This window comes from Chroicocephalus ridibundus, chromosome 1, assembly GCF_963924245.1.
Source record: "Chroicocephalus ridibundus chromosome 1, bChrRid1.1, whole genome shotgun sequence".
Lineage (NCBI taxonomy): Eukaryota > Metazoa > Chordata > Aves > Charadriiformes > Laridae > Chroicocephalus > Chroicocephalus ridibundus.
In genome coordinates, this window is record NC_086284.1 from 122,785,880 (window position 1) to 122,811,662 (window position 25,783).

General features: G+C 41.9%; 1 protein-coding gene across 1 annotated transcript in view; it reads left to right on the forward strand.

The window, feature by feature from the left end:
* The window catches only part of MYH15 (myosin heavy chain 15), a 48,902-nt gene that overhangs the window by 14,217 nt on the left and 8,902 nt on the right, over window positions 1-25,783 (forward strand). The window contains exons 12-35 of the mRNA XM_063349220.1: window positions 805-908; window positions 1,343-1,481; window positions 2,074-2,192; window positions 3,273-3,422; window positions 4,429-4,599; window positions 5,670-5,849; window positions 7,130-7,262; window positions 9,068-9,135; window positions 10,575-10,662; window positions 10,894-11,011; window positions 11,307-11,430; window positions 12,116-12,252; window positions 12,627-12,882; window positions 13,313-13,555; window positions 14,155-14,331; window positions 14,843-14,988; window positions 15,572-15,662; window positions 16,604-16,993; window positions 17,973-18,099; window positions 19,177-19,295; window positions 19,786-19,982; window positions 21,002-21,351; window positions 21,912-22,036; window positions 24,345-24,460. Coding sequence (XP_063205290.1) covers window positions 805-908; window positions 1,343-1,481; window positions 2,074-2,192; window positions 3,273-3,422; window positions 4,429-4,599; window positions 5,670-5,849; window positions 7,130-7,262; window positions 9,068-9,135; window positions 10,575-10,662; window positions 10,894-11,011; window positions 11,307-11,430; window positions 12,116-12,252; window positions 12,627-12,882; window positions 13,313-13,555; window positions 14,155-14,331; window positions 14,843-14,988; window positions 15,572-15,662; window positions 16,604-16,993; window positions 17,973-18,099; window positions 19,177-19,295; window positions 19,786-19,982; window positions 21,002-21,351; window positions 21,912-22,036; window positions 24,345-24,460 — 3,868 coding nt within the window. The remainder of the gene's footprint in view (window positions 1-804; window positions 909-1,342; window positions 1,482-2,073; window positions 2,193-3,272; window positions 3,423-4,428; window positions 4,600-5,669; window positions 5,850-7,129; window positions 7,263-9,067; window positions 9,136-10,574; window positions 10,663-10,893; window positions 11,012-11,306; window positions 11,431-12,115; window positions 12,253-12,626; window positions 12,883-13,312; window positions 13,556-14,154; window positions 14,332-14,842; window positions 14,989-15,571; window positions 15,663-16,603; window positions 16,994-17,972; window positions 18,100-19,176; window positions 19,296-19,785; window positions 19,983-21,001; window positions 21,352-21,911; window positions 22,037-24,344; window positions 24,461-25,783) is intronic.

Here is a 25,783-nt window from a genome sequence, read left to right on the forward strand (position 1 = left end):
TTATATACATGTATATTGATAGACATGTATATATTTACATACATATTTAGACATGTAGGTATGTGTGTATGTATATACAAGATTGAAATCTAGATGAAGCCTTGGTCTGCTGAATGTGGGTGAAACTTTTTGTTGATTTAGGGAAGCAAGACTCTCCCTGTAGCTTTGGAGCTAGATAGTTTTCCAGAAAACAACACTACATTTTTTGGGTTTTGATGTGAGGGAAACAGAAAGAGGAGAGAAAGTGAGAGCTGTATTCAGACTTTTGTTCATCAAGAGCCAAGTATCACCTGCAAAGAGTCTTGGAATTTGTTATTTTGTGAGTCTGTTATAAAGGAGGGGAACCATGCCCACTGTCCCTGTCTTGGATCATACTAAAATCTTTTTCTCCTCTGTACTTACATGGGATTTTTACCCCTACAGGTATGCAAGGCAGAAAGTAGGGCTATACAGGAAACGATGAACTCAGTATACTGCAAAACATGCTTAATAGATATTTATGCAGTATTCCCACATTATTTTTAGTCATGCTCTCTCTAAATCTTGGTCTTCAGACCGGAATAGCAGAATGAGAGAGTTGGTTGCTGCCCTGCAGTTGTAAAATAAAAACAACGGAAAACCACTTTACCCACAGTTGTGTAGGAACAAATGTATGTCAGAGTTGATCTTTCCATCTCTATTTTTAAAACCACTTTACCCACAGTTGTGTAGGAACAAATGTATGTCAGAGTTGATCTTTCCATCTCTATTTTTTTTTTATATCCTGAAAGGATGGCAGTTTTGACCTTGGCATTTCTTTTACAGATATGCTACTGGTATCTACCAACCCATATGACTACCACTTTTGCTCACAAGGAGTAGTTACAGTCGACAACTTGGATGATGGAGAAGAATTGTTGGCAACAGATGTAAGCCTGTATTGATTTGACTTTGTGCTTCATAGATTAGTTGCATGTGGGGAGGGAGAGTGCTGGCAGCAGCCTAACTTCTGTCACTGAAACTATTGGACTGACGTGAAAGTAGAAATGGGTCTTAATTGCACTCATACTATGAAGCACGAGGCCTGATAAGCTCTTATACTTTTGAATCTGGCCTTGCTCCATGTAATGCCCATGGGCACAATGTTCTTATAATTTTGATACATAAAATGCTAGATAAAGGGAGCTCTCCTCCTGCTCCCCAGCCACTGCTGGGTCTTCATGGTGTTCCAGTGGCTGCTTTGTGAGATAACACACCTTGGCAGGTTAGTAATATCTGCCATGCAAAGGTAGATTGCGGGGCTGCAAAATGCCACTGCTTTCAAATAGGGAAGTGACAAAATATCTGTGTTTCCTTTTCACAGCAAGCCATGGACATTTTGGGATTTGTGCCCGATGAGAAGTCTGGTTCCTACAAGCTCACAGGTGCCATCATGCACTTCGGGAACATGAAATTCAAACAAAGACCCAGAGAAGAGCAGGCAGAGGCTGATGGCACTGAAAGTAAGAATAACACCTAAAATTACTCCTTACCTTCAAAAGTCTGGCATGTATCATGCACTGTGTTGAGGAAGAAGTAGCCTGTTTGCTTTGATTTCACACAATGTAGCTCCTTCTCAGCCAAGAGTGCTGTGCTTTATTTGTAGCCGTGGCTTGTTCTGTGGTGGGTAACATTACTTAGTAGACGGTGAATAGATACAGCCAGAGTAACCCAATGAAATTCCATTTTTGTGACCATTTTAACAAAATGGTTGTAAAAAGTTGTTGCCTTCTCTTTCTCATTCATGTCTTCAGGTCTTGCTTCTTACTTCCTCTTGCACCTGAAATTGTCTATAACCAGTGTGGAGATACGTTCTTCTCCCTATAGCTTAAGAGTTTCTCAAGTGTGATTCTTGCGGCCATTGAGGTCTAATGTAGCTAGATGAGCTTATCTACCACAAGGGAGAGTACAGGCACACCTAGCACAAATCATTAAAAGAAAAAGTCTTTATCTAGTTTCTCTTTGGAAGTGGATGTACTTAATATTTTTTTCTTGGCTAGGCACGTTTCCATGTAGAAGTTCAAAGCCAGCTGAAACACTGTTTCTCTTGATCAGGTGCTGACAAAGCCGCCTACCTAATGGGAATCAACTCCTCTGATTTGATTAAGGGTTTATTGCACCCTAGAGTGAAGGTTGGCAACGAGTATGTGACCAAAGGTCAAAGTGTTGAACAGGTAAGGAGAAGCTCTCAGGGTGTTTGCATACCTGTCCCTCAAACCTTGACAATTCATCTGTAACGTCTCAGAGAGACAGACAGCTGCTAGAAATATTAACATGTACCTCTAGTAGTTGTTCTTATTTTATATCCCCAAACTTGGGGGACAGACAGTGAAGTGCAGGAAATCGATAGAGACTGACAAAGGAATAGTGGCCGGCACTGCCTTTGTTAGGATTGTTTTTATGATGTGTTAGTAGCAGCCACTCAAGGAAACCAGGTGCAGTGAAACCATGGGGGGGATTGATATCTAATTATGGGTGAGAATAGTTACCTAGAAGAATTGAGTCATGGATAATTTATTCACTCAAAACTCATTCATTATTCATGTAATTTTAAGCTCTGTGTGACCTCAATCAGCTAAAGGTAATATCCACTTAAAGGTATCTCTTAATTTAGGAAACAAAAGTCCTTGGGTTAGCACTGCTAGCAGTATTGTAGAAGATGCTGCAGCAATTTGGTTACAATGAAAATTGTTGTTTGAAGGCAGGCTGTGGTACAGTCTCAAAAACTAGAAAACTGCTAGAGAGAGGTCTATCCTGTCAGTGTAGTTGAGCATAGGCTAACGAGACTTTTGACAGACTTTTCCTATTGCCTGATTATGCTGTAGCACCCCTCAAAAGTTAGAAGCAAGTGGCAATGAGCAACTTTAGCACACACCTCCCCTATTCTGGCAGTAGCTCTGGACATCACGGCTGGCATCCAGCCTGTGAGCTTTCTGGTACCTAACTTCCACGGCAACGTAAGGGATTAAAACAGTTGCAACTCACTGTCCAGCTGTTTCCCAAGAGGCGTTTTACTAGCACTTTATGTACATGCTAGTATACATACATATGCGCAACCAAAATTTGCACACAAGTCAGCATGGATAATGGGAGAAGCTGTGCGATGTATTAAGTATGTCTTGGTGATTATGAGAACCATTGTGAAATTTCATTTAAACCTTAAGTAGGGATTGATATAGGCTACTGCACTGAAATCTCTGTGTTCCACAGTGAATTCTGTTCCACACAGTGGTATTTTGAAACATGTATTTTAGGTTTTGTATGCTGTTGGAGCCTTATCTAAGGCAGTGTACGATCGAATGTTCAAATGGCTGGTGGTCCGTATCAACAAGACCTTGGACACTAAGCTGCCAAGACAGTTCTTCATCGGAGTCCTGGATATTGCTGGGTTTGAAATCTTTGATGTGAGTATTAATGTGTGAGCACTTGGTGGAAGGACATAAAAGATACCAAGTGATAGCTCTTGGGTGGGTATTTCTTTTTCTAAAGGAAGAGAAGGCAAAGTGCTGAGAAAGTTGTAAAGCAAATTATGTATAGGATTTTACAAGGTTTTTCCATTAATAGATGTAGAAAACACTATTTAGCACAGCTGGACATACAGAGAGCTCCTGGGGAGGAAGAGGGTGGCAACCTTGAGCAAAGACAACGTCCCACATTCTTTGGGCTGTGTTTTAGGAGAATGCATTGTTCCCCACTCTTTCTCTTTAGAGAAAGCATCTTTTATAGGGTATGATATTTCTTCCTCTTTGTATCTCAATATAAGAGATATATCTTCATGTCAATATAAGAAAGAAATTTTATACAGTGAGAACAATCACTCACTGGAACAACCTCCCCAGGGAAGTGGTAGAGACCTCTTCACTGGAGGTCTTCCAAGATGCGATTGAACAGGGTGGTAAACAATCTCATCCAGGCTTCCTCTCCCACAAAAGGCTGGACCTTTCAAAGGTCCCTTCCAACCTGGGCTGTTCTGTGACTCTATCATCATTGTCAACAAGTGTACGTGAGAAAAGCATGTCACAACTTCTGTTTCTCAGAATCCATTACTGAAGACAAGTGCTTAACGCTGTTGCTGCTATGTGTTGCTCTCTGTATGCAGCAGAGCAAAGGGCCCGTTGGCTCTGCTTTGCAGGGCTGGTGTGGCATGCTGCTGAAGGAAACTCTATCATGCATCCTGAGAGACCTCAACAAATCTGGGCATCCTCACACTCCAGAGAATGGCACATGAGGCAGCCAGCAGCCTGCTACTGAACTTCCCCCGCCTCCTTTGCCTTCGGTGTTATGCTCAGTAGTTTCTCGACCAGTTACTGTTTAGAAGGTTTTAGATGTAAACAGTTTCCTTCTTGCTGTTCCACCAAGACCTTACCATAGTTTACTGTGGTGCAAATGCTTCTTTTTTACCTCCTGCAGTTTAACAGCTTTGAGCAACTCTGCATCAATTACACTAATGAGAAACTGCAACAGTTTTTCAATCATCACATGTTTGTCCTGGAACAAGAAGAGTATAAGAAGGAAGGCATTGAATGGGTATTCATTGATTTTGGCATGGACCTGCAGGCCTGCATTGATCTAATTGAGAAGGTATGTACAGGAGTGCTAAGACGTATTTGCTGAATTGGTTTTATTCATGATGGTCCTGTGGAGATGTCCTCACGTCCCAGTGAACAGAGCAGGATAAACAGCAGGACAAGTTTCTTGCCTTTCTACGTGCAATACAGAATCAAAGGAAAATCAATATTTGTAGCATTTGTGGCTACTTGGCTTGACCTCCATAAGTTTGCCTTACAGAACGAACAGTAACCACAAGCTGTAACTGTTAATTTGGATGGCTGTATAATCTTCCTTGATTTTTGCTTCTTTTTCTCTGTCCTTACTGTTCTTCCATTTACCTTCTTCCACATATGCTTAACATCAAACTTACTTGTCAGCTTTTCGGGGCAAATAATAAGTTTCAGTCATATGCCCCGTACTTCTCCCTGTGAGGCTCCTGTTTCTTACATTACATGTTGATGTGCAAAGTCCTTCGTGCTCTTCCTGGCCTGAAACTATTGCTTCCCTCTCGCCACTTCCCCAGCATGAGATATGCCTTTCCTTTTCTCTTCTTTGTGAGTATAATGTGGTCTTGGTGGGGACAGCTGTCCCTTGCCGTATCTTTCTGCCGTCTCTTACGCCAAGGCATCTAACCCTGCTTATATGTAAGGAAAGCTGAAATTTTGTGTCTTGCATTAGCAGGACATTTGGAAAAACTGGAGTAGAAAGACTGATTGTTAAGTGCTCTTCTCAATCAGTTTCTTCTCCAGGGTTAGGATATCTGCACGTGATCCTAGTCCCTCAAACAATCTGTCCAGTGCTAGGAAGTTAGTTCATCTTTTCCTCAGACACAAATAGTAAAATTCTAGTTTGTCCAGCTGCCCTGAAAGGTAAATCAAACCCTTTCTGGAAGCCATCATAAAGCCTTCTACGGCAGAAGTGACATACTGAATGGTCAAAGGTGTGGTTACTATTTTAACAGAATAGTCAAAGGCTTCTTCCTCAGGATGAGAAGAAATTCTGCAGGCTTAAAATTCCATCAGATGAAACTTAAAGGCTGCACAGCTACCGAAATCAGGCAGCCTAAGCATTTTCCAACAAAGATGTTCTTAAATCCACAGCCATTGGGAATCCTGTCTATCCTTGAGGAGGAATGTATGTTCCCAAAAGCTACAGATATGACATTCAAAGCCAAACTCTACGACAATCATCTTGGCAAGTCGCCTAACTTACAGAAGCCCAGGCCTGATAAGAAAAGGAAATATGAAGCTCACTTTGAACTACTTCATTATGCTGGTGCAGTAAGTTCCTCTGTTGGTGGGTAGATTTTGTGTTAGAGGTCTCCCTATGGGAGGGCAGGAAGGATGAAGAGGGGAAGAAAAGAACAGTGAGGAGCACAAGCAGACATCTACTCTCTCTGCACAAGTGTTGCAACACAGTAAGATGCCACTCCAGGACATCTGGTCCTCGGATACACAAAAAAAAATGAAACAAGCTGAGCAAGGTTAATAGTGCTTTTGCTGAAAATAAGCCTTGCCTTTATAACTTTTCTTATAATCAGATTCAGACTAGGGATTAAACAGCAGCAGCAACATCTAAGTTTCCATCTTGGTTCTCTGTACAAATGAACTGAGTAATTTCTGCGTAACTTTCAGAGATGTTTAAAAAAAAAAAAAGATTTGACATCACTTTTTACTCATGTTAGGACCAGTGCAGTGTCTCAAGGTAGCCAAGGGAAACGTGGTTAATTCTCCTGTGAAGGTTTAGTTAACAGGTCCGCTGATGATGGGCTGAATGGGAATACAACCCAGTACTGTGATACCTGAGCCAAAACTTGCCCAGTTTCAAAGCTCTGTTTTCAGACCAGATGGGGAAAAAGAATTTGAGAGCGACACAGGATTTTTTTTAATCAAACTAGAGTTGATATGGAGCCTCAGCCCAGCAGAGCTGGAACCTACCTGATGCTGTTAATTTCAAATTATAATTGAACATTAAGCTAATTTTGTATTTATTAAGATAAATAATGCCCATCTTGCTCTTTATCTGTAGTTGTTAATGTATTCGGGAAAGAAAATTAGAATGTCTGTCCCCTTGTGGTATTAATAATGAAACTTATTTTCCCACTAAACAGCTGTGGCAAAGTCCAGGAGTTAGCTTTTTAATCATTAAATTTCTATCAGAAAATCTTGATTATTCCAGCGTAGCAAGCTGCGTAGCATGTTGTGAAGTGAAATTATTACTTGTTCATTTCATAATTCAGCACTTACTAGTAGGGCTCCTTGGACGCTGATGACCTCTGGCATCTCTTCAGCCAACTGGATGGAGTCCACGAGAAGATGTAGGGACCAGATAGTTTGGAAGGGGTGTGCAGGATTCAGATGGTAATTACTAGGAAGAGAGGCTTGGGAATTAGAAAGCAGAGAATTGGAGGGGAAGTGATGAAAAACTGGGTGGCTGGTACTGCTCTGAAAGCAGCACTTCACAAAAGGTCATTGGCTTCAAGCCACACCATAAAGGACTACTGGCTGCTCTGAAGGGGAGTGTTTGCAACCTCTTGTTTGTTTTCAATGTCTTGCTGTAGGTTCCCTATAACATCATTGGGTGGCTTGAGAAGAACAAAGACCCACTTAATGAAACAGTAGTAGGTATTTTCCAAAAATCATCCAACAAACTCCTGGCAAGCTTGTTTGAAAGCTACGTTGGTGCTGACAGCGGTAAGCAGAATCAGCTCACATGGGTTTTCTTTCATTTCTGGGATGTGTGCTTGGAAATGAATTTCAGAAACAAAACAATTCTCTCAACTGCAATCGACTCAATGCTAAATGAGGCAGTGACTAATTATCTGGATGTGCACAGCATCTGTAGGAGTTCGACAATTATACAAGGAGGCCATTAACTCAGCTAGTTTGAATGCGTAATACCTCTGAGCAATTTTGGCAAGGAAATCTGTGCGTTGTGAACACTCCAGTGGGAGGTTGAGCATGCAAGTGTTCAGATATGCAGACAAGTGTTGCACAAAAAATTTTGTACATAAATACCTATGAACAGGAGCCGCTCTTGTTTCCCACACTGTAGTTCTCCTTGCTAGCCACCCTGAATTAAATAAGAAATACGAAGTTTAAAGGAGAGTTTGGGAATATTTTGTTGGATTGGTGGCAAGTAGACACTGAAGGTACCTGGACACCATTCCACGTTGGCCAAAGTAAATGATTTTGCCAATACATCTTCCTTTTTTCTTCTGTTTTTTTTGTTTGTTTGTTTGTTTAACAAGACTAATGTATGCCTGAGAATGCATTTAAGCTGTATGCATTACACATAACTCTCTTATTTGTGAGAAGGCAACTAGCAAGCATCCAGAAAATTGATCTTAAGTAAATAAGACTGGCATTCATTACAGAGATGTAGCTCTTATGTCCTGAAGTTGCAATCACTTACAGCCTATTTATTAGTAACCTTGTTTCTATAGACGTGGTTGTCATGAATCATAAGACACTTTCTGATAAAGCAAGCAGGCTGCAGACTTCATAATGTGAATAAGAGACGGAGCTGAATGTAAATAACAAAAAACCTGCCACTAGCAAATTCTTGCAAGTTACCAACTGCCTATTTGCCCGTGGATACTCCTGTCAGTCAGAATCCTACCTTGCTTTTCCTCAGCGTCAGGAGAAAAGAACAGCCTGTCTGGATTAGCTTCTTCCTGTCTCGGCAGTGTCCCTTTCAAAAGGGGGAAAGGCTGTGGATAATTGCATCAAGCACATCGCACTCTTCACTTCTCCTTTTATGTTGACTCTTGTTGACAGGTGACAGAATGCCAGACCTCCTGGGAATGATCTAATGGCCCAGTGTTTAGAAAGCTGCAGCAATTGTCGTACGTTTTTAGGTCACGTTTAGCTGTTGTGAAACTTCATAAAGGTCATGTCAGAAACTAGCATTCCTTTGGAGGATCTGAGTGATTTTGACTCTGAAGCTTTAAGCAAGATTCAGGGGATGCAAAGCCACTATATCTAAAATTACAAAATAAATATTCATTTCCCTCTGTTCTGGACAAATATTACTCAACCAAGTTCAGTGACTGCATAGCAGACACAAGAATCAATGTAAAGTATAAATTTTCCTGAAGCATTACTTTTCATCGTCATCTCACCCTATAGGCTTTTTAATGAACTACAAGTGACTCTATTTGGTTAAAAGTTAGTTTTGCCTTATTCATATTTATGGACTTTCTGCATAACAAGTGATACTGTGTAGGCCTGAAATGCAAACACAACCCAGAAAGCTTACAGTGGTCTTTGACAAAAATCCTAAGTATGGACAGAGAGCCGCAAACTTGTGATATATCACACTTGATGTTCAGAAAGTTTTGTATAAGATTTGAGCAATCAGAGCCATCAAGTCATGAGCTATGCCTTTCATTCAAAGGAAGCAGCACTATTGAAACGGTTTGTCTGTCTCCCATGCACTGTCTGCACCCCTCACTGAGCTACAGATTGTGATTTTTTTTTTTATTTTTTTTTCTCAGCTGACCAGGGTGGAGAAAAGAAACGCAAGAAAGGTGCTTCTTTTCAAACAGTGTCCTCTTTGCACAAGGTTTGTTTATCTCTCCCCACCTGATGGTTTGAGTTAAGACAATACAATGAAGAGGAATGTTAAGGATTGATTGGACAAAAAAAATTGAAATCCAGCATCAGAATTTGATTCTAGGCTTGGGTTATTGCCCTTGGCTAAGTGAATATATTGTTATTAAAACCACATGTGTGAGGGGCTGCTCCGTTTCATCTTCTTTGAACATGCAGGAGATGAAATGTTTTCTATTCTATTTCAGAAAGTATCACAAAATCTTGTGAACAACCTTTATCGCTTATTTTGTGTCTTAGTGCTTCATTCATGTCTGTGGAATAGGAACTGATTACAAGTAATTTGCTAGTCTCTATCTGATTACTGTTTGTAGTTGGATCCTAGGGTTAGAGCAGTCATGGAAAACAAAAGTTGTCGAATGGAGTGTCATATAAGCCTCTTTTTTCCCAAGTAATTCCTTTCTACTGGGACCGGCATGTGCTCCTGGTGGAAGCTGTTACTAGGATCATCCGTGGGGAAAAATGGGACCTGTAATTTACCATTAGTAAGATTTCTTCTGGGTAACATTGAGGAAGCTGTAATGTAGGTAAAACCTCAGGAAGTAGTTATCTGCCACGAGTCATGTAATTTTATCTTGTTTGGACGTACTCCTCATGAAAGGAAATCATGGGAAATCAAGAGCTGTATCTTACCAGCTGAAGAAGTGTAAAGATAGCTGAAGGATCGCTCAGACAGTAATTTAATAATGCACAAATAGAAGCCCACTTTCCAGCACGCAAGGAGTCATTAAGTACCTAGCTTGGGTTGTCTCACTTATCATCCTGACTGGCATATGAGACATTTTCAGTTTGAGCAGTTGTGCTGATGACATTGTATTCCACCTCTAACGGTCTCCGTTTTCTGCTTACTAGACAAAACAATTTATGCAGAGCTTGGTGATCACTGGTAGGCACTGAATGGTTGACTTCTTCTGAGCTAGCTTGCAGCCTGCCTGGGAGATGTCTGATTAAGATCAATAAAGGGAAAATGTTTGGCCAGGAGGACAAAAACCTAGCTTTTATGAGGAACAGATGGGAAAAGTGAACTATTCTCTCTGAGCGGGGAAGTGACTAAGCAAAAACGCAGTTGGCTTTACAGAAATGCTCCACAGGATGATACTGCACCTTGCTTGCTGTTCATCTTGTTTCTGACATTTCTGGGGTTGTAAGTAAAATACGTGCCTTCTTAAGACTTTGCTAAAACTGGTGTGGATTCCTATAATAAAGTTTATTTGTACTTTGGTTTATTTGAGCACATTTCTCTGTAATAATGTTGGTAAGCTTATAATTTTGTTGGAGACCATTTAGAGAGATGACCTTAATAAACTTAGCAACCGCCAAACCAAAGAAGTAAGTGACGGGAATTCCACTTAACAGCTAAAGCTAATGGTGTTTTCAATATGTCTGTTCCAGGAAAATTTAAATAAGCTGATGACTAACCTAAGGTCTACAGCCCCTCATTTTGTGCGATGCATTATCCCCAATGAATCAAAAACTCCAGGTATGGAAGACACAACAGTCTCAAAATTGTAGTATATTTGAACTATGTCATTCCAATACTTACTTCCAAGTCACCAAGACTGTACTTAAATACTATCTGTGTTGTTCACCTTATCCAATGGTGTGGCTCTTTCAGGAGATGACGCCTCACATTTTCCAATTCCCTTGGTGAAATGAAGATTAAGCCCTATGGAGCAGCTTCTTTTAATTTAGCCTTGTTTTTCGCCTGTAGGTGAAATGGATGCTTTCCTTGTCTTGCATCAGCTCCGCTGTAATGGTGTCCTGGAAGGCATCCGCATTTGCCGTAAGGGTTTCCCAAACAGGGTGCTTTATGCTGACTTTAAACAAAGGTAATGCAGAGCTGTGTTGTCTCCTGTCCTAATCCATCAGTCAAAATAAGCAAAGCATGTCTTCTCAGTTTAATTTGAGGTATTTTATTCCATTCAAGTTTATTTTCTGTTCAGTTTGCCTGAACATGGAAGGCAGAATTCTGCTCTTTGTGTCTGTGTAGATGCAAAGTAGGAAGTTACCCTAGACGATTTTTTTATTTTTTTATTTTAGTTTCTTTAAGTTTGGGGGGAAGAGGGGGGAAAAAAAAAGCAGAATCTAGGTCAATTTTACTCATTGCTCATCTGTTATTAACAGGTACCGCATTCTGAATCCAGGCGCGATCCCAGAGGATACATTTGTGGATAGCAGAAAAGCTGCTGAAAAACTGCTGGCATCTTTAGATGTTGACCATAACCAATATCGTTTTGGACACACCAAGGTAACCAGAAAAGCCCATCACTGCTTATGTAAAGAGAAAAGTGTTGGATCTAATATCTAATTTTCAGAATAGGACACTATGCAATTTCTGGTGGTAGCAATTAGTGAAGAGTTACTAATGCAAGGAACCAATGATATAACAGCAAAGTGATATTAATTTTTAAGCTGTGCTGGAGGAATTTAATTTCTCTGGCTCAAGCTCACACAAAGCTTTTATTACAGCAACACTACAAGCAGACACACCAGTAGCTGATGCTCTATGCCCCCCAATAAAGCAATAGCTTATTTAATATAATATAGGTACACTCAAACATGTATGGACCACAAGATCAGCTGCAGCTTTTGAAATGAGGCCATGTGCAATTATGACATGATCCCATCAGCAGGGATCTCTGGGAGTTGGGAGTTGTGGTTCATCTAACCTGGTTTGAACCCTGCCACAGTTGAAAAATACTGTGGCAATAAAATAGTTTGGCCTATTCAAAACTGTGGAGATGAGACACAGTTTTAAAAAGATGGAACTGTATAGTGCAGTCCCTGATGCAAGTAGTATTTGTCCCTCTATACATTTTTACTTTATAATGTGTCAATCAAAATACCATCCTTCTGAACAATATCAATAAGGTCTGTGTAACTCTGGAATAAAATCATTCGTTATAGTGAAATGACATCTGTGCATGTTCCAGGTGTTCTTCAAGGCTGGTCTCTTGGGACATCTAGAAGAAATGAGGGATGAGAGACTTGCGAAAATCTTAACAATGATCCAGGCAAGAGCACGTGGCAGACTGATGCGGATTGAGTTTCAGAAGATAGTGGAGCGCAGGTATGAAAGCATCCCCTTAAATTTTAGTGCATAATAGTCATTACCATTTAATTATATGTTGAATAGAGCCATTATTACATTCCCTAAGGCTATAGCTAACCCCAAATTAAAGGTTTAAAGTGGGTGTATGATAAAAGTAATAGCAACTGTATCTTAGTTGCCTGCAGCTCTGGTAAAAATCAGATTTGGAAATTTTTCATGCCTTTGAAAATCAAGAGATACGGAGGAAGTTTCTTGTATATCTTGGAACCTAGTACAAGTTCCTAATATTACTGAGAACAAAACCATAAAACTGACTGAGAATGAAAAGAATTCTCACTTTCTCAAATCAGGCTAAGCTTTAGAGAATTTTGTTTGTTTCCTCCTTAAACTAGGGATGCCCTTCTTGTAATTCAGTGGAACATCCGTGCTTTTATGGCTGTGAAGAACTGGCCCTGGATGAAGCTTTTCTTTAAGATCAAACCTCTTCTGAAGTCTGCAGAAACTGAAAAGGAGATGGCCAATATGAAAGAGGAGTTCCTGAAACTGAAGGAGGCCTTGGAAAAATCTGAAGCCAGGAGAAAGGAACTTGAAGAAAAGCAAGTCTCTCTAGTTCAGGAAAAAAATGATTTGCTTCTCCAGCTCCAAGCTGTGAGTAGACACATATATTCACATATTTATTAGATTTTCTTTGAAACTCAAAGGCTTACAGATCAAAGTGTTACTGCAATTTAGTTAAAATAAGCTGATGGTCTTGTCAGAGTCTTGCAAAAAATTAGGGCGGATAGAAATTCTCATGTTCTAGCATATAACCAGATGGGCTAGCAACGCAAATCTTAACAGGTTCTGTCCAAGGCAATGTCCGTGACAGTTAGGTATGGAAGTAGTCTTATATGTGACTAGTCATGCTCACCACTGTCTCATCCTGGTCCGTTAATGACTTGTCGGTCTTGTCTTCTGAAATCAGGGGTAAGAAAATTTCCGTATGCTGCTCTGTAGTGTTGGATTAGAGGATAGGGGACAAGTGAGGAAGAAAAAAGGCCAGGCAGTAATTGTTGTCCTCTTCCTTGTGCCACAACAGGAGCAAGATACTCTGGCAGATGCCGAGGAACGGTGCGACTTGTTGATTAAATCCAAGATTCAGCTGGAGGCCAAAGTCAAAGAACTGACGGAGCGGGTTGAGGATGAAGAAGAGATGAATTCTGAGCTGACTTCTAAGAAAAGAAAATTGGAAGATGAGTGCTCTGAGCTCAAGAAGGATATTGATGATCTTGAAATAACACTCGCAAAAGTAGAGAAAGAGAAGCATGCTACTGAAAACAAGGTACCCTTAGAACTTCACCATGTGTTCAAAAAGGGTTGAACATGGATTACCTTTATGACAAGACCCACTGGTCTTCTGATGGTTTTTTACGCTGTCTGTTACACAGGCCACACTGAAGGATCAGTATGTACAGAGTTATTTGACCTTATGAGGGAAAAAGTGTTAACTTTGAGCCTAAGTTTCCCTTTTTCTGAAGTGAGTTTTGCTGCACTTCAGCTAAAGAATTATGTCTAGTTTGGGCATTTTTAAATAAACCATTTTCTGCTGTAACCATGCGTTCTTTCAGCTCTTATTCTTAGAGCCTGTAAATGTAAAGCTTCTCCCAGAGAGAAGCAGAAGCTGGAGTCCACCACAATGGGAGTTACACTTGCATTTACTACACTTGAAAGAATGTACTAAATCCACAACAAGAACTGGCACCTATTGGCTCCCTTGATGGCAATTTCACTCCAAGAGCCTCACGGGGCTGAGGGAGCAGAGAGATCCCTTTCTTTCCATTGTCTTCCTGCATACAAGTTCAGTACAGATAGTCATTTGAGACAGGTTATGAAAAACCCTTGCTTCAAAGTCTTACAAATACCTCTTCCTTTCTCACACAGGTCAAAAATCTGACAGAAGAAATGGCAACTCTGGATGAGAATATCAGCAAACTCACTAAGGAGAAAAAGTCCTTGCAGGAAGCTCATCAGCAAGTTCTGGATGACCTACAAGCAGAGGAGGACAAGGTCAACACACTGAGCAAAGCTAAAGTGAAACTGGAACAGCAAGTGGACGATGTAAGCCAGCTCTGCCTTCGTGTTTCCCCAGGGTTATTTGTCCACCACTTACAGTTTTCATGAGTCTGAAATGTTGCAAAGCTTTGAAATGTATTCCTGTCCTTTTAGAAATGATCACGGATTTAGAAATACAGTCCTTCTACTGTCTGTAAAAGGTATAATTACAAGAACGCTGTAAAAACTTATCTTTGAAAGGATTGCACTAACAAGGGAAAATCCATTCTGTTTGCATTTGCAGGGTAACTGGCATGAAGTCAAAAAGAACTCTGCCATTAGGAGAACTGTAACGATTGCACAAATGTAAAGCATGGACTAACCCTTATGTTTCATTTCTTTAGCCCATATGCCCACTAGCTGCTAGAAAACAAAAAATGTAAAATAGGATGCTTGTACTTAAGTACTTCTGCTTCGCAACTTGATAGAGCTCAGAACAAAACTGGGCTCAGCATACATCTGACTGTTGTAAACCATCTGTGTTCAGTATATTTAATAAGTGACGTTGTTCCTAAAGCTTGAGGGTTCACTTGAACAAGAGAAGAAAGTGAGGATGGATCTGGAAAGGGCAAAACGCAAACTGGAAGGAGATTTGAAGCTGACCCAAGAGAGTGTCATGGACTTAGAGAATGATAAGCTGCAGATGGAAGAAAAGCTTAAAAAGTAAGAGGCTGATTCTGTTGTCCAAAATAAAGCAGCAGGGTTACCACTGTCATTTCAGAGCCTTCAGGTGTGTTATCCTGCTCTGATGGTGGCTAAAAGGAAATTCCATGAGGAGAGTGTGTAGCCAAGGACGGAGGGAAAATCAGTCTTACTTGTGCATAGTATACCTGAAACATTAGAATTCATTACACTTTCCAGCATTAAAAAAAAAAAAGTTATTTATTTTTTTCATTATTTAGAGGAGAAAGCTGAAGGATGTCTCTAAAAAGTTATTCATCCTAACTAGCTATGTCAGTATTATTGAAAGATCTTACTCTGTTAAATATATTTTTCCATTGAGTCTGAAAATAATGTTACTTTTGTATGACACAAAGAACCAAAAATATAGTTGCACAAATGCATGCAGAGTCTTGACTTGGAAACCACTGCTCAGAGGAAGATGTGTTTTCATGCAAATAGCAGTACATGAGGAATGCTTTCATTTTTAGATATGTTAGATGTTTTATTGAACAACTCTTTACATTTTGCAAAAGCCTAACTTGAAGCTACAGGCAAAATTGTGACTCTTTTTTTTCTGTGGCAGGAAAGAATTTGAAATGAGCCAGCTGAATTCCAAGATAGAAGATGAACAAGCTATAGTGATGCAGCTGCAGAAGAAGATCAAGGAGCTTCAGGTCAGCTTGCTTCTTTCTCATGTATCTTAGGATGAGTAGCTCAGATTTGAGACCCAAAGTGTGCAACCCTATAGCTTCCCAGACTGATCCCTTTTCCCCTCAGGATGCTTGTTCTATATTGGTTCCTTCCCAGTATCAGGACACATGACCACAGAATGCTATCGGCTTGAGGCAAGGCAGAAAGGCTTTGGTGTTTTGTTCTAAGCAAATAATATTGTTCCTAACCGTGGAGCTGAGGGCAGTTGCTGGGGAGCAGTTCAGCAGTGATAAGCATGCATTTGCAATTTAGGGGAAGGGCTCAAATGCACAGGAAATTTTCAACAGAAATGAAAAGGCCAAAGAAAGTCAGCATAGTCAAAACAAAAATGTCTTAACCCAAAATATCAGCTCTGCTTTTTTGTCAATAAAGAACATCTGCATAACTTGGATGTGAAGTGTAGATTGGTCAAAATAACTGTTTCATAAAAAAAGACTGCTCCCAATAAATATTCATTATTCATTCAATTCTACACATTTTTGTGTATTTGAAAATCCTGTCTTAACGCTCCTAGGGAGAGGTTGCTTCAGTCACAGAGCTCTTAAATTGGGAACAAAGAGTCCATCCCCTTCAATGACAATTTGTTGCTGCAACTCCTACTATCAAATAACTTCTCTCATGTACTTCAACTGAATGTCAAGTACTTGAGTATAAGGTCAATGCACTCCCCTAAATGTCTCAAACTCAAACTTGGAGAGCAATCTACTGTGAGAAAGATGTGACTCATCATTCTTACTCTAGCTCAAGATCTGATTTATTGGCACAAATGGCCAAGTTTCTGTCCTTTCACCTGTGTTGGAAAGTGTGGGCTGGCAGAGGATTTAGCAATTTGTAAGGTGCTTCAAGGTATTCCAATGGGAATCATAATGAAGTTGACCCAAAGGTACTCGTGTCTCTTCGGCAGGCTCGTATAGAAGAACTGGAAGAGGAGTTGGAAGCAGAAAGAGCTGCTCGAGCCAAGGTGGAAAAGCAGAGATCAGATTTGTCCCGAGAGCTGGAGGAATTAAGTGAGCGACTTGAGGAGGCTGGGGGAGCCACAGCTGCCCAGCTGGAGATGAACAAGAAACGTGAGGCAGAGTTCCTGAAGCTGCGGCGGGACCTTGAGGAGGCCACACTGCACTACGAAGCCACAGCTGCCACCCTGAGGAAGAAGCATGCAGACAGTGTGGCTGAGATGGGGGAGCAACTGGACAACCTGCAGCGGGTCAAGCAGAAACTCGAAAAGGAGAAAAGCGAGCTGAAGATGGAAGTGGATGATCTGTCATCCAACATGGAGCAGATGGTCAAGGGAAAAGTAAGGGTCCTGGAGGCTTCCTAAACCCCCAAAAGTCACGTGTAGCTAAGGCCGGTCTGATGGTTTTCCAGGACACCTGGTAGGGCTGAAATGTTTTAGAAGGTGGTGTCTTGCAATCTGAGGGTGCTTAATACGCACGGTGTCCCCCATTCCCCAGCTGGTGGTATAACACTTCTTACCTGGAGCAATTAAGATGGCCTATCTAAAACACATAGTGCATCCCCAGTCGCAGGCGTATTGTTTATCCGTACATCTCAGAGCATAAAACTGTGTCACTTAAAATATGCTCCCCCAGGCTGGTGATGACTGGGGTGATGGCATCCAAGGCTGGATATCTCCTATCCTAAGCAGAGTCCTCTCAGATCCTGCCCTTGGTTCAGTTTTCACCCATGTTAGCAAGGAGTACAAAGCAAAGGCTTGCATGACCATCATGTGTGTTTTTACTTCCTATGGCTGAATTGTAGCTTTTGTTCTTGAGTAGATAATCTTGGTAGCTTTCAGACCACTCTAAAGAGTTCTTTCAGTGCAAGTGAAGAAAATAAATGTCAGTATTCTGAAAGTTAGAAAGCTGTCATCAAACTCAGCTTATGATAAACGGCAATTAAAGCAGAATCAGTAAAGCAATTTTCATTGGAGGTGATTTTCCCATCTAGCAATTATGAGGAGGCTTATGCCTGAACTTCATAGGCATGTGATTGCCTTTGAAGTTCTAACAGAGTCTTTTTATGCTGGTGCTTCAGTTCTCAACACAGTTCATGGAAAACAAATAGGGAAGGTGGTCTGATGGGAAGACCCCAGGCCTGGGACTGTAAACACAGGGCTCCTATTCCCTGTTCTACTGCTCGGGTATTTGTGTCTTTGCTACCTGCCATTTCTCTGAAAGCCAAACAAAAAAAGGACACATTTTGAAGGCTACTGCTTCCAAATGGCTGTCTGGGGGCTATAGCTTTGTGTGTCTTGTCTCCTGATTTCCTGTTAGGCAAATGCAGAGAAACTTTGTCGCACTTATGAAGACCATCTGAACGAGACAAAAACTAAACTGGAGGAAATGACTCGCCTCATGAATGACCTCACTACTCAGAAGACAAAACTCCAGAGCGAGAATGGTACGTGCGTGTTCAGCCTAAAATAAGTTACTGGGAAATAAGTCTGTCAAGTGTGTCTCTGCATTATGTCAGTGAGATGTACTGTGCAATGGCATCTGCTTGAACATGTCTGGCTTAGGATTGCTCAAGGAAGCAGTGGCTTTGGGTCTTTTGACTTTTCTGTCTTCAATATTTGTGCAACCTTGCCTTCGACTGGCTTTTAAAACAAACCCCATAACCATATTTACACCATCTCGTGAGCTGAAATGGATGTGCCGGCTGGGTACCCAGCTTCAGGAACAAGGACATGTACATCTATCTTGCAATGCCAGAGGGAAGGAAGGAGTTGGCATACTGCTGCTGTCTGTGTGGATATCATCTTCCTCAGTGTGACTTTGGGCCTTGCACTCTAAAAGAAACTCATATCCAACCAAAAATGCCACATATTCTCTAACTGCTTGCTACGTTTTTAGCCAGAGTAGTACTATTTAATGTCTGCATCCTCATCAGATACCACTGTTTTGTGTATTTTCAAAGACAGGCATACATTTCATTTCCCGTGTGTTTTCTTGTTAGTTCTACATACTCCTATAAGGCTGCAGTTTCCAACCTGCAGTGACGCCCTTCTTGTGATAAATGAAGTTTTCCTTATGTATCCCTCTGTTCTGTACACAGCCCTCTGAAACTGTAAAGTAATGAAGAAAAGTATAAAGAAAACCAGCTAAACCAGCTACAACTGCACATGAAATTAAGTATCAGCCTAGTCTGACCCATGAGCTGAACTAAAATTAACAAATCAAGGTATCGGCAGTACAAAAAATGTAAAAAAAACCAAAACCAACAACACCAAAACAAAAAAACAATGAAACAACAAAACCCACAAACATCCCCCCCCCCCCCAACAAACAGACAAAACCCTAAGAAAAACTACCCTAGTGAAATGTCTAATGGTTACAATTTTGGAAGAAGCTTCACAAAAGGTCAGCCGCAATCACTGTTATTCCTTTTCCTCAGCAGAATTGGACAGGTGAGACCGATTTTGGCCAGGACTTTGTCATTTCATCATCTTACTTTTTTTTTGGTTAAATCCTGTGACAGGTGAATTTGTAAGACAACTTGAAGAGAAGGAGTCACTGATAAGTCAGCTGTCCCGGGGAAAAACTTCATTTACACAACAGATTGAAGAACTTAGGAGACAGCTAGAAGAGGAAACCAAGGTAATGTTTTGACTGTGTCCCAGATGGAATGGGGAAAACCGTTCGTGTTCACTTGTAGCCTGGATAAAAGGCTGGATAAAAGAAATGAGACATAGGAGTGAGAATGCTTCCTGGTAATTGAACAGTTTTTCCTGTTTAAGTTCCTGCCCCTGACTGAGACAAGTCACAGGAAAAGAGTTTGGGAAAATAATCAGCATCCATAATTATTAAATAAAACTTACCCAGTAGGATGGCCCAAATCTCAGATCTTGCATCTTAAAAGCTTTGATGCTTCTCCAAAGGTGTTAGATTATCTTCAATCTTGATAGCTTCCTCAGCATGTCACCAGTTAGGGATGACTTCAAACACTTCTTACCTCATTTCACCTGGATTGTCAAGGCCAGAGGCAGTAAGGAAAAAGGCTTAAGCCTCTATTTGAATTTTTAGGAGCTGTTTGTTTGGTTTTTACTGTAAGTAACCCTACAATGCTGTGGCCTTTCTATCCCTGCAGTCCAAAAATGCCCTGGCTCACGCCCTACAAGCGGCCAGGCATGACTGTGATCTCTTGCGGGAGCAGTATGAGGAGGAGCAAGAAGCCAAGGCAGAGCTGCAGCGGGCTCTCTCCAAGGGAAATGCAGAAGTGGCACAGTGGAGGACAAAGTATGAGACTGATGCCATTCAAAGAACCGAGGAGCTGGAAGATGCCAAGTAAGTGGGTTACGTGGGCTTCATGCCCTCAGCCGGCAGGACTGTGCTCCTGTGACTTGTTATAGCGCTGAGGAAATGGGGCAATCTGGTTGGAAAAAATCCCTCTGGCTCATTGCTGTCATTTGTGGGTGTCCTTTCATTGCTTGAGCAGGTCAATGTTTCGGTTGAGTCCTTGTCCATGGGGCAGTGGATGTGGATACCAGGGTTTAAGAACTAACAAGATTGGATTACCCTCCTTGGTTATCTCACACGTTGTTTTGCCCTGGCACAGTGCTTCATTGCCTAGGTCTTGACTTCCTTTCCCAGCAGGGAGATGATGGCTGCCCTGGGAAGGTAAGGCAGAAAGTCATGTTGGCTCGTGCTGTGCAGCTGCTCCCATGTACCACTCTCAGGTGTTATTGAGCAAGGTCTCTGAGCATCTCCAGCATCTGCCTTTGTGCATCTCTGATCTGCAGGATCTTCCCTCACTTCCAGTATATTTTCTCTGTCTAGCATCTTCACCTTCTTCTTTCTGAGCCCTCCTTTATTTCCAGGACCTCTTCTTGCTGGGACTCCCAGACCCTTGTTTTCCCAATCTAAATAGTCTATGAACAAAAGCCCAAGGCATGACCAGCCTCCTAATTGGTGATTCTGCCTCGTGTCTCTTAATTGGAAGAACACAACAGTTTCATTTTGACCAGGTCTTATCAAAGTTCACAACCAGCCCATAGTGGTTACAGCTAGCAAGTAGCAAGCTGCTTCTTGAGAGTTCCAAAGTTCAATTTCAAATATTCACATACACACACACATGCACAAAATTATCTGTCACATGTCAGCATTCATAATTTAAGCTGTTTTTTTCTTTATCATAGCCCCTTCTCTCTAGAGGCTTGATTTCCCCCTCCCTTCCCCTTGGGCCCCCACCCCCAATTTTCCCTTTCAAAACTGATTTATTGAGGGTACTGCTTTAGTGTCAGTTTTTCTGGGTAACACAGCAGTGGTGGCACTCGGTCATTTCACTGTCTCTTCCCACCTGGTAGGAAGAAGCTTGCCGCTCGCCTGCAAGAAGCTGAGGAAGCAATTGAGGCGGCCAATGCCAAGTGCTCTTCTCTGGAAAAGACAAAGCACAGGCTGCAGAACGAGCTGGAAGACATGATGATTGACCTGGAGAAGGCTAACTCAGCAGCTGCCTCCCTGGACAAGAAGCAGCGTGGGTTTGACAAGATCATCAATGACTGGAAGCAGAAGTACGAAGAGTCCCAGGCTGAGCTGGAGGCTTCTCAGAAGGAGGCCCGTGGCCTCAGCACTGAGCTCTTCAAGCTGAAGAATGCCTATGAGGAGACACTGGACCATCTGGAGACACTGAAACGGGAAAACAAGAACCTCCAAGGTAGGCTTCATTCAGGGCCCATGTCCAGTGCAAAAGCAGCAACAGTGGACAGCTGGAGGGATGCGGGTGCCCTGTAATGGCTGTGGGGAAAGGCGTTTATCTCATCCTTGAGACTAGCTTTCTGATGTCTTTGGAGACACTGACAGATGCTGGCAATGAAATTTTTAAACATAAAAAATTGGTATGGCCAGAGGAGAGCAGGCTTCCCTTTGCGCACCTGTCAATGAAGCTCACCGGCAGGGGTGCCAGTCTCAGGAGACGAACAAGGAAGATGACAAAGGTGCAGCGGATGAAGCCAAGAGAGCTCCCAAAGCAGAGCACAGTGTTGCTACCCTGCAGATCACAGATAAAAACTAAACCGCTGTGACCACTTCAAAAAGCATTTACAAGAAAGTGTGTCAGGTACAAAAAGTTGCTGTAATTGAAAGTAAGGCAGCGCTTGTGTGCAGACGAGCCCCTGAGGTAGCAGTTTGAGGCATGGGTCCTGTATTCACGGTCTGTGAATTGCAGTATATTTGGGATGCTCTGATTGCTAAATCCACCCATCCTTTTTATTTCAGAGGAGATTTCTGATCTGACCAATCAGATTAGTGAAGGAAACAAGAGCCTCCATGAAATAGAAAAAATCAAGAAACAGGTTGAACAAGAGAAGTCAGAAGTTCAGCTGGCTCTAGAAGAAGCAGAGGTAAGGAAACAAAGCTCAAGGGCAGAGGAAAGGGTGTCTTTATCATGATCCTCCTTCCTTTTTCACACTCTCGGCAACACAGCCAGCGTGTCAGTTGTCAGCTCTCTGCACCCAGCTCCCCCAGCCTTGCTAACCAGTCTTTTCAAGAGTGACTGGGGAATTTTGGAGATGTGAGGTCTCGGTGGAGGCCCTTTCAAAGGAGGTGCTTTGTGGTTTGGGGTTTTTATTGTTGGGTTTGGTTTTTTACCTTTCAGGAAGCTCAGAAATCTCTGCCCACCTCCTGAAAATCCAGACCTCGCTCACTTCATCATAGAATATTTCAGTCTTTCAGGAAACAGGAAGTGCTGAGCATTATGCTGAGCATTATCAGGTATTTCTAGTGTCTAGTTTCCAACAGCAAATTCACCATTTCCTCTTTTTGAGAATAAGAGAAAACAAACCTCCCGATGACTTTAAATTTGATAAGGTCTCAGATATTGTGTTGGATACTGCAACCTGCTTGAAAAAAACATGGTAACAGTCTCAGAAACCAAATGAAAACAGGCCATTTAGAAAACCTTTGACTGCCTATAGGAGTTTGGTTAAGACGTTTAGCATCACTGCATTAATTTCTACAGTGACAAGTATGCATGTACCCAAGACGGATGCCTCATCCCAGCTTCCAGAAACAAATCAACAATATGGAACAAGCCAACTGGAAATCCTGGTTATTCACTTAAAGGGCTTGGTTGTCAGTTTTTTTGAAAGTTTGGTGCATCGCAGAGCTGAGAAGGGGTGTAGGCATTGCTGGCTAGAAGCAACGCAGCACATAGAAAGGGATTTTTAGTGAAGGCTGCATTTCTTTTGAATTGTACTCCAAATAGTATCTGCTAAAACGAACATCACCCAGTGACAGGGATCCGTTAATACCTTAAATGCTGTGCAACTTCTTTTGTGTGTTACAGGATGCTTTATACTTTGCAGGGATTTCACAGCCGAACAAACAGGTGTCATGATCAGAGCAGAGGAAAGAGCATGCCTTTCTTCCACAGCTCTGAGACGTGAGGAGTGATTGTATGGTCTGTCAGTAAACTTCTCTTGCTAGAAAGAATACATCGGTTCTTGAGGCATCTAAGGGGCACACTTTACTTTCCTGGACTGTGTGGAACGGCTTCCTAAAGCTCAGTGATATTAGGGACTAACGAAAGTAAAGTGATGTATCTTATTTGAATTGTGAAAGAAATGGTTTAATGCAGATTTTCTCCCTTCCTTGTGAATTTGGGTCTCCAGCAGCCTCGACTGGTGACACGCTACTTTTGTGTGCTGTGCCCATTTATACATTGTGATTCTTGGCATGAAGTGTGTGTTCGACTGACCCGTAGCTGCTGCATGATGGCCAGAGATTAGCAAGGATTTTGTACAGCTTTGTCTTCAGAACCTCCATTCCGTTTCCATCATCTCCCATGGGAAGCACAGCTAAGCCTGTGCAATTCTACCCTTTAGAGAGCACTTCCAAAATATATGGTGTTCAATTCTGTTTTTTCCTTCCCTGTTCGATGTGAGCAGCAAGGAGACAGAACGCCACTGAGCCTGGTTTATGCAAGACCTGGAAGTCAGAGGCCCTGTTATTTCACTACGGGCTGTTGTCAGCTTAGTTCTTGACTTCCATATATAAGAGAAATGTAAGAAGAAAGACATAGGAACAAATCTCTTCTATTTCATAGACTTGTCTTCATGTTAATTGGAAAGAGCAGACAGAGTATTTTTGCATTTTGTCATATAGACCTGGTGTCTGTTATTTCTTTCCTGGAAGTCATTTTGCCTAGTAATTGTGAGGCTTTCAACACTTCACGGTTTGGAGAGATCTTTGTGAGCTGGGGAAGGTGTGGACACCTTCACCTTCCCAACAACAATCTTGCTTTAGCTTTTGCCTATCCCTTACAAGCCTGTGAATTTCCAGAGGGTGTCTGGAAATGGGTGAATTTCCAGGGGCACGGGGCGAGGAACATCTGTTGATATCAAAACCACACAGGCAGGGCCTAAGGTAATTTTTTTGTAAGCCATGGCCTGTTTGACAATTTGTCCTCTGAGGAGCTTGCTGCTCAGTTTTCCAGCTGCCAAGTTGCATTTGAAGGCAAATAGATGCATTGTTTTGCTACGTAAGCTGCTCCTGTCCTTGACTAGAGGGAGAGGCAGAGAGGAAACAGTGCTATTTGGAATGGGAAGAGAAGTGTGAAGGGATCATCCTTGTGCAGCAGTTTGTGGTTTGAAAAAAAAAAAAAAAAATAGGGACTGCTGGACTACAAGCTCTTGGTGCTTTCTATTTCAGGGAGCTTTGGAGCATGAAGAAAGTAAGACCCTTCGTTTTCAGCTTGAACTTTCTCAGCTTAAGGCAGAGTTTGAAAGGAAACTGACAGAAAAGGACGAAGAAATGGAGAATATAAGGTACTGTGCAGGAAGCAGCATGTTTTTTTAAGGGGAAAATCTCAAAAGACCAGAAATATTCTCAAGACCCAAGCCAGTCAAATACACCATGGGTAGTTATGCCAGCACAAGCAGATACTGTATGTACTAGAAACCAAGACAGCTCTGATTATTTGCCAAAGGGTACTCCTACCACCTTACCGTTTCTTCGTTCAGATAGTCCTGTCAGTTCGGCCTCTGCCAGCGTATGCGTAAGCCCATCATATATCTCACATAGCAGCCGTAACAGAACTGACTGGCAAAACCAAAGTCACAGCAGACCAAGGAGCACTGTCTGTATGTTGACAGTATCTAGTGAGCTGCCTTCTCCTAATCCTCTAGGATGGCTGCCTCCCGAGGGGAACCACGGGCAAAATCAGCAGCACTACCTCAGTGGTGCTCAAACCGGTGCCATCTGCAGACGGTCTTTACCTCTGCATTTACTTAATTTATGCAGCTATAGCTACACTGATTGTGGGAGGGTGTGAGGAGCTTGCCATTTTGTGTACACCATTGGAATAAGCAGTGAGAATTGCAGAGGTACAGGAAGTACGACTATAAAAGGAGAGGAGCTTGCAGGAGAAAGGGATAAACAGGAAAAATGGAAAGCAATTAGATGACAGGAGGATGATGTCTTTTGTCTCTCCCCTCCCACCCAGCACAAACTCTAGTCTGAAGAATTACACTCTTAAAATGATGCTACACTGGTTCTTGGCATGTGTAGCATTGCGTGTATGCAGTTCCTCAGAAAACTCTGGTCTTGAATTAGTCAGTGTTGCAGCGCTATTAATCCAAGACCTGTGTCATTGTTTATTGGTAGGATAAAGCGTAAGGAAGGCGAAGTCCAAGGCTTACCTTGGCCAGTGTAGATACAAGGATTGATATGTTAATTGTTTCACAAACAAATAATGTTTCATCCCTTTCAGATACTGTCTTCTGATGCCCTGCAGATGTCTGTATTACAGAGATCTCAGGACAAGCTATCCTAATCAAGGCCTTCTGACTCAGCTTTGTTATGAGTGTTTTGCTGCTAAGTTGTTCAGCAGACGTGCTGTGTGGTTTCCTGGGCGTCTAGGGCACAGTTCAGTATCTTGCTGAAGCAGTAAGGCCCTCAAGGTTTTCCCTGTTGACTCAGTGATTTCCCAGAACTCCTACGCTTTCAGCAAAACTTGGCCAGCAGCGAGATAAATGTTTCCTTGTGTGAGTCATATTCTTTGCTTTGAGTTACCTTCTGCTTGAAAGAGAGCAAATCTTTCACTGTAGGACTTGACTGTTATAGTCAAGAAAATTAAGCACCTGTCTGTA